The sequence below is a fragment of the Malaclemys terrapin genome, chromosome 12, assembly GCF_027887155.1.
Source record: "Malaclemys terrapin pileata isolate rMalTer1 chromosome 12, rMalTer1.hap1, whole genome shotgun sequence".
Lineage (NCBI taxonomy): Eukaryota > Metazoa > Chordata > Testudines > Emydidae > Malaclemys > Malaclemys terrapin.
Window position 1 is genome coordinate 43,059,038 of NC_071516.1, and position 8,957 is coordinate 43,067,994.

Below are 8,957 nucleotides of genomic sequence, written 5' to 3' on the forward strand. Positions count from 1 at the left end.
TTTTTTTTCTTATTTCAATATAATCTTACGTTAAACAGGTAAAAACCGCCAAAAATACCGATGTTTTGAAATGTCAGAAATCAGAACATTACTGAATAAATCTTTCAATCAGGAATATGGACATTGTCCATGACATCACTGTTGGGTTTTACTTGGAAGAGAGGATCATTGAGCCAATTCCTCCACCCAGAGTTCCTCACTCAGCTTCCTCAGGGATCCCTGCTTACTACTGACTACTAGTCCCCTCATCTGCTCAGCCCCACTCCTTTGACCTGGTCCCAGGCCCATGGAACAGTCCACCCACACCTGCTTCCTTCCCCCTACCCCCATCTCCAAGCAAAAGACTATTTCCCCTGTTACTGCCCATCGGCAAGCCCTGGTCATCACTTCCTTTCTCTCTCACTCTCCTCCTTCCTCTGCCTAGCCCAGTCCCCCTGTTCTGAACAGTGCCCAGGGCGTCCTCTGTCCAGCACTGCTGAGCACACAGTTGAACTGGGGAACTCACTGCCATAAGGTATCGCTGAGACAAAGAGCTCAGCAGGTCAGACACTGGCATGAATTATGAGAGCCTCCATAGTTATGTTAGATAAGAGAATGAAATAAACACGCCATGGTGCAGGTCTCCACCCAGCCTCTAGATCACTGGGAAACTCCCTGACATGAAGGTCTGTGCTGAATTGTCCACAGGAGAGGGGATGCTCCCTGCCTCTCTCTCTACAGCAGCTGGGACTGGTCCCACCAGGAGTCACTGCTCTGAGCAGGGCTGTTCCCAGGAGCCAGAGGAAAGAAGCACCTTTTGACCCATAAATCTCTGCCAACTCTCAGGGCTGGGTTCAGACACTCCAGGGCCATGCATAGGGCTCTGCCCCTTTGACCCTGGCCCACATGGAATGACAGCAGTGATCCCCCCAGTCCTCACATGCCCACCAGACAGTATCTGCTTGGGTGAGGGGGTGGGATCAATTCTGCTCTTCCCCGCCTCCTGCACACAGAGACCCATGCTGAGGGTGGGGTTGGTGGGGTTCTTGAGAGCAGTGGGGTGGGAGATGAACACCCATGGAAAAGCCTGGGGCAATTCCACTCTGTCAGAGCCATTGTCTCAGGCTCTCTGCAGACTCAGGCAAATGATCCTGCACTGGCTGCAATTAGAGCAGCTCCCCAGGACCAACTCCAGCTGTTCTGGGTGGTGCAGCATTTGGTACTGTGCCCAGTGAGACCCCAGGCACAAGACTCTGGTGATTCCTACATTCCCGTGGGAAACAGGCAAATTCTGTTTTGAAAATAAAAGCAACAAATATTTCACCCAGATCTATGAAAATTATTTAAGGGCTTGAACCAAACTGAATAGTGGAGTGGGCCCTAAATAAATGATTCCTTATGAAGTATTCATCCATTCTCAGTGCTTATCCCTCAGGTTACAAGCTGTGAAACTAGGGCTTGGAAAGTAATTTAGTGGCATAGCCAGGTTTAGATCGCAAAAGCATCAGGTGTTTTTCCCTTGTTTCTCCAGCCCCTGCTGCCTGGCTATACTTATATCACAGTAGGATGGAGTGTTCCAGGCAGGCCAAGGCAGGTCGGCATCCCAGGTTTGCATACCTTAGTCACCTTTGCAAATCCCTGACTTAGTATTTCTGAAAAGAAAGAAAAGCCTGGGAAGTTAACAAGTTAGACACAGGGCCAGCTTTATACGGGAGTTTATGTGCTTAAACATGGTACCTATGTGGAGATGGGATCTATGTGGAAATCACAAAAGCACCTGAGCAGGTTAGGGGCTTAACTCCCATTGAATTTAGGAGGTTTTGTAAATCCAACTAGTCTCCTCTTTCCATCTTTAGTTGCCTAAATATCTTTGTAACTCTGCCTCATGGATAAAACAGAAGCTGGTCTGGTATCAGGGAACCCTGGGGCAGATCCTAGGGCCTGTGCTACGTAGGGGTCAGAATAGAGGGGCGTAGAGGTCCGTTTTACCTTAATCATCTATGAATTGATGCACTTTTGCCTCTGGGCCGCTGCTTCTGATCTGTGCAGTGCTCCAGGGAGTAAATCTAGCAAGCCCTTAGGGAATAGAAATCGATAAATTGTCTTCTACAGCACGAGTCTCCTAATCTCAGTGACAATCATACTCAGCTACACACTGCTCATCTACAGAGAGCAACAGTTTCGAGTCTAGTTCTGTCAGGTTCAGTCTCAGAGTGTGCAGATGAAAGGATTCTTTGAAATCTGTCCCTCTGACATGTAGATAATACAGTGGTAGGGACACTGAGATAGATAGATAGATAGATAGATAGAGAGATAGATAGAGAGATAGATAGATAGAGAGATAGATAGCACAATCTTGGAGCTGGAGGACCAAACACAAAGCAAGTTGGAGTAAAATCTGCAATGAACAACACAGTAAGTTACTGTTTCAATTAAATATATTAGGGAATTAACGTTCTGACAAATTTAAAAAATTACAACTGGAACTCTTTAAAGTTTTTATTATCAATTTAATCAAATATCTAGAGCCAGCCAAAAAAAATAAATAAATAAAACAAGTAAAAAAGTTTGATTTTGCAGCAGATACCCCCAAATATAATTTTTTTTTTCAGGATCTAGCAATAAAAAACTAAACCTGTGTCATTAAAAACTACTGAAAACTGAAATTTTAAGTTGAAAAAAAAAATAAAGGAGTGGGTTCCATTTTTCAACAAAATATAACCCCCCCCTCACCATCTCACCCCCCAGGATACTTTCCCTGAGAATAGCTATTTGGTTGAGAAACCAATTTTCACATGATAAAACATTCAGATGGACAATTTCTGACTCTCTTAAATGGAAACCATGCTTTAAACAGGGGTGGGAAACACTAATATTTTGAAGTAATACTGTAACTGCAAACCTAGTTATCCTACCGCTGCTGTGTTTATTTCTATTTCAAAGGAATAGATGCAGGAAAGTAAGAATTGAGTAACGAGCACAGCTGATCACCCACAGCATGTGTTTTCTGTGCATCATCACCTCTAAACTCAGAGTCAGATTTATTTGCATAGACAGCAAGTTACAATATTTTTAAATAGGAAAATGGGGTCTCACCGAACATTTTCCAGGGATAGAATCTACTACATACGAGCTGCCACAGATGATGCTGTGAGTGTATAGGTCGTATTTCCCTGTGAAGTGGGAGCGTGCGTGTGTTGACAATTTAATATTTTAGCTTCGTGTCCTAGTTGTGAGCCTGCTGTTTGTCACAAGAACAGAGGACATGGGACCAGAAGATACCTCTTGGGTCTTCAGGTCCAGTCCACAGCTTTCACTGGTAACCCCATTATATCCCCATCATAAATTTATCAAGCTCCATCTTAAAGCTAGTTAGGTTGTTCCCCGCTACTGCTCTTATGGGGGAGGCTGCTCCAGAACTTCACTTCTCTGATGGCTACAAATCTTCTTCTGATATCAAGCCTGAATTTACTCATGACCAGTTTATCTCCATTTTGTGTTGTGCCAACATGGTCCTGTAGCATCTTCTTCTTCCTTGGTGTTTATCCACTTTAAGTCTCTCTGCAGTCCATTGTATTAAATGCAAAATGTATGCATTATTGTGGGCCGGGATTGTATGTAACTTCTCGAAGGGAGAGATTGGATGTGAGTACAGAAAAATGCCTTGTTGGGTTTTGAAGGACTTACTCCTACCAGAGCCCTTGGATGGAGTAGCAGGATGATGTCTGGTAAGTATATTATCATGTGTGTAGGTTATTTTATTTTCAATACAGTTTCTCTGTAATGCCTTTACCTTAAGAATAAATGTGCTTGCTTCAAAGGGGCTCTGTGGTCTATACCTGTGGGCATTTACACTGTTTATAGTCTCTGTAGAAAAAACAATGTGTGGCTGTAAACTTGTTTAGACACTCTGGCTTGCTGGGAATAACACAGTGTGCAGCTCAGAAAACCCCTGATCAGGAGAGAGTGGATATTTGAGTCTCTGCCTGAGAGAGGTGAGAAACGAGCAGCCTATAGCTACAGTGGGTGCCCTTTTTTGGAACACTATGGGGAAATAAAGGAGGAGAAGAGGGTCAAGTCATGTCCATGGGACCCCAGAGGAAGGAGATAAGGGTGTGGCTGGTTTGGAGCTAGCAGGCAAACAGTTATGGGTATGATGCCGGTAGCCTGAGTTAATATGGACACCAAAGAAGCTTATGCATGGTAAAGAGTGCTGAGAAATCCATGATATGAGGAAAAGGGTGGGAAAAGCCCAAATGTGTATGAAGCCATCACTGCAGGCATCAACAGGGGAATTGGCCTATATTGTTGACATGAAGCTGTATTTGGGTATGGTCACCAGAATTACTCATTGACTGACTGAATGTATGAAGTTCAAATGGACAAGTAGGAACAGCAGATGGTCTGTCTAGGAGTGGGGAGCCAGAAAATCCCTGGGGTACCTTCTGCATACCCTTGCCCTGTTCTTTCTGGAAAGGGGGAAAATGTGATGAATGGGGAGTTCTATCTGAATACTCCTGATTTGTGGAGTGATCAGCACTCAATGATCATCTAAATCCAAGTAAAACACCTTGAGACAAAGAATAATAGAATCACAGAATATCAGGCTTGGAAGGGATCTCAGGAGGTCATCTAATCCAACCCCCTGCTGAAAGCAGGACCAATCCCCAACTAAATCATCCAAGCTAGGGCTTTATCAAGCCTGACCTTAAAAACCTCTAAGGAAGGAGATTCCATCACCTCCCTAGGTAACTCATTCCAGTGCTTCACCACCCTGCTAGTGACAAAGTTTTTCCTAATATCCAACCTAATCCTCTCCCACTGCAACTTGAGACCATTACTCCTTGTTCTGTCATCTGCTACCACTGATAACAGTCTAGATTCATCCTCTTTGGAACCCCCTTTCAGGCAGTTGAAAACAGCTCTCAAATCCCCCTTTGTTCGTTGCAGCACATCTGGCCCCATGGACTTGTGCTCGTCCAGTTTTTCTAAATAGTCCGGAACCACTTTTTTCTCCACAGAGGGCTGGTCACCTCCTCCCCATGCTGTGCTGCCCAGTGCTGCAGTCTGGGAGCTGACCTTGTTTGTGAAGACAGAGGCAAAAAAGCATTGAGTACATTAGCTTTTTCCACATCCTCTGTCACTAGGTTGCCTCCCCTATTCAGTAAGGCGTCCACACTTTTCCTTGACCTGCTAACATACTTGAATAAACCCTTCTTGTTACTCTTAACATCCCTTGCTAGTTGCAACGCCAAGTGTGATTTGGGCTTCCTGATTTCACTCTTGCATGTCTAAGCAATATTTTTATACTCCTCTCTAGTAATTAGTCAGTGGGTTTGCCCTAGCTGGGAGAAGGCATGTCCTCCTCCTGTCTTAAGTCAGGGGGCTTTGAGAGCAGTGGAAAATTACCAAAAAGCAGAACAAAAGCAGCAGTTGACCCCAGCAGGAGTCTCTATATAGACTGACAGGGGACAACTCAGGTAGAGAGCCATCTTGTACCGTAGTAAGATTAGGGAGGGTCGGGCAGGGGCAGGGTAAGCAGTGGATGGTGGATCCTGCCTGCCTCGCAGAACACAGAGGAACCCCAAGGGAAGGGTGAGTTCATGAGGGACAGAGAGTTTAGCACATTTATGGCATTGTGTGATTTGTACTCCCCTGAGCTTGATATGCTTAAATACAAAGAGTATAAAGTTCACAGATTGAAAAAAGTTTGTGTGTGTGTGTGTGTGATTGCTTCAAAAATTACTGCATGCCCCTGAGAGAGTGAAAACAGAAGCTTCACACCTTTGGGATGGAGTTGTGGGAGAGAGGCGAGTTTGAGTACTGGGGAGTCTGGAGGTTAGGGATAGGATACAGAGGGACTTAGACAAATTAGAGGGTTGGGCCAAAAGAAATCTGATGAGGTTCAAAAAGGACAAGTGCAGAGTCCTGCATTTAGGACAGATGAATCCCATGTACTGCTACAGACTAGGAGCCAAACAGCTAGGTAGCAGTTCTGCAGAAAAGGACCTAGGGGTTACAGTGGACAAGAAGCTGTATATGAATCAAGAGTGTGCCCATGTTGCCAAGAAGGCTAACAGTATTTTGAGCTGTATAAGTAGGGGCATTGCCAGGAGATCGTGGGATGTGATCATTCCTCTCTATTCGGCATTGGTGAGGCCTCATCTGGAGTACTGTGTCCAGTTTTGGCCCCACACTATAAAAAGAATGTAGAAAAATTGGAAAGAGTCCAACAGAGGGCAACAAAAATGATTAGGGGGCTGGAGCACATGAGTTTTGAGGAGAGGCTGAGGGAACTGGGATTGTTTAGTCTGCAGAAGAGAAGAATGAGGGGTGATTTGATAGCTGCTTTCAACTACCTGAAAGGGGGTTCCAAAGAGGATGGATCTAGAATGTCCTCAATGGTAGCAGATGACAGAACAAGGAGTAATGGTCTGAAGTTGCAGTGTGGAAGGTTTAGGCTGGATATTAGGAAAAAACTTTTTCATTGGGATGGTGGTGAAGCACTGGAATGGATTAAATAGGTAGGTTGTGGAATCTCCTTTGTTAGAGGTTTTTAAGGTCAGGCTTGACAAAGCCCTGGCTGGGATGATTTCGTTGGGGATTGGTCCTGCTTTGAGCAGGGGGTTGGACTAGATGACCTCCTGAGCTCCCTTACAACCATGATATTCTGTGACTCTATGACTCCCTTCAGGCTCCAGAAGCTTAAGACAACCCATGGAATACTGAACACAGAGGCTTGTATTGCCCTCACAGCTATTCCAGTGCATGTCCAGGAAGAGATCCTTGCTCTGATCTCTGACACCCCTGATATATTCATGAAGAGTGATCATTTCCCCTCTCAGCCCACACTTTGTGTAACTCATTTAGTTTCCTCTCATGAAATGGCTGTCCGTTGTCACAATAGGACAAACACCATTCTGAGGATGGATGGGTTTGGGTTGTAATTAGTTCCATATTTACACTGCAATTTGTGAAGCCACTTCTTGGACCAGATTGCCTAGGGGTGAAAATGGATAACACTCCATTGACTGTAAGGGATCTATGGCAATTTATACTGGTGTGATCTTCTTCTTCTCATGTGCTTGTCACATGTTTTTTCTCCAGAACCGTGCACAAGCGATGGCTCCTTCCATCACCACAGTGAGGTTCTCCTAGCCTCTGTTTGTCAGAGGGTGGAGATGGATGGCAGGAGAGAGATCACTTGATCATTACCTGTTAGGTTCACTCCCTCTGGGGTACCTCATATTGGCCACTGTCTGTAGACAGGATACTGGGCTGGATGGAGCTTTGGTCTGACCCAATACGGCCATTGTTATGTTCTTATGTTCTTATGTTCCTCTGTACAGGTCTCCCCAAGGAGTCAGCAAACGAGCAGGTACTCCATGTATTCGTTTCATTAAAGCTACTCTAATGATTGGTGTGATAATGTGCCTGACGACTAGAGTGGATGTCAGAGGTGAGGAAGCTGGAGTGCTTTAGCCTCACCATTGTCCTTGTCCTTCTTTCCACAGGCAGCACACGATGAATTGAGTAGGAAAATGTACAATCACACCACCGTGACTAAGTTCCTTCTCTTGGGATTTTCTAAGGTTCGGGAGCTGCAGATTTTGCACTTTGTGGTGTTTCTTGGGATTTACCTGATGGCCCTGACAGGGAATCTCCTTGTAATCACAGTAGTATCCCTTGACCACCACCTTCACACCCCCTTGTACTTCTTCCTGATGAATTTGTCCATCTTAGACATCGGATCCATCTCCGTCACTGTCCCCAAGTCCATGGCCAATTCCCTATTGAACACCAGATCTATTTCTTATGCTGGATGTGTCAGCCAAGTCTTTCTCTTCTTCTTCTTCACTTCAGCAGACTTTGCCCTACTCACTGTCATGGCCTACGACCGATATGTGGCCATCTGCAAACCGCTGCACTATGAGACTGTAATGAACAGGGGAGCTTGTGTCCAAATGGCAGCCAGTGCCTGGATCAGTGGTCTTCTCAATTCTGCTTTGCACACTGGGAACACATTTGCAATATCATTCTGTAGAGGTAACATTGTGGATCAGTTCTTCTGTGAAATCCCCCAACTCCTCAAGCTCGCCTGCTCTGACTCATATCTCAGTGAAGTTGGGATTATTACCTTTAATGCACTTTTAGGATTAAGCCTTTTTGTTTTAATAGTAGTGTCTTATGCTCAGATTTTCACCACAGTGCTGAGAATCCCTTCTGAGCAGGGCCGGCATAAAGCATTCTCCACATGCTTTCCTCACCTCATTGTGGTCTCCTTGTTACTTTGCACTGGAACCTTTGCCTACCTGAAACCCGCCTCCAGTTCTCCATCAGGTCTGGATCTTGTGGTGGGTGTTCTCTATGCTGTGGTGCCTTCCATGATGAACCCGATCATCTACAGCATGAGGAATAATGAGATCAAAGCTGCTCTGAAGAAACTGACTGAGGGGAGGTTATTCACAAAAAGTAAAATGTCCATCTGGTTCTCATGACCATGGTTAAATTCTGTTTCCTAATTAATCTAATCAATGGGTGAAAATGTTGTGTCCATGAGAACATGGTGTGTAATCTGTTTATGCAAAATGCTACTTTTACAGTGGTAAAAAATCCCAGCAAAACAAACAAACAAACAAAAAAACAGACTAACACCACTGAAGTTAATCAGTTTCTTTAGGATGGAAAGGCTTTAGTCCCATGTTGAATGATCTGGCTGATTTGGGTGATGGAAGGAACAACAGGGTAAATGACAGTAATATTTGTGTATTAAGGATGGGATATTCAAAGAGATCTAATGGAGTTATGTACATAAATTCCCTTGGGTAGTTGATTGGAGTTGGGCACATAATTTCCTTAAGCTGTTCTGAAAATCCTAGTCATAGTTCACATCCTGGTGCAGGAGTACACTGTATAGTTCCAGATTCTGCCACAAATCCCTTTGTTCTCTTTCCTAATGCCTCTCATTGGAAATCTTT

General features: G+C 44.6%; 1 protein-coding gene across 1 annotated transcript; it reads left to right on the top strand.

Moving 5' to 3' along the window:
• The first annotated feature begins 7,520 nt into the window (after positions 1–7,520).
• On the top strand, positions 7,521–8,477 carry LOC128846069 (olfactory receptor 14A16-like). Its single transcript, XM_054045146.1, has one exon. It carries the CDS (start codon positions 7,521–7,523, stop codon positions 8,475–8,477), a length of 957 nt encoding a protein of 318 aa, XP_053901121.1.
• Positions 8,478–8,957: the final 480 nt, after the last annotated feature.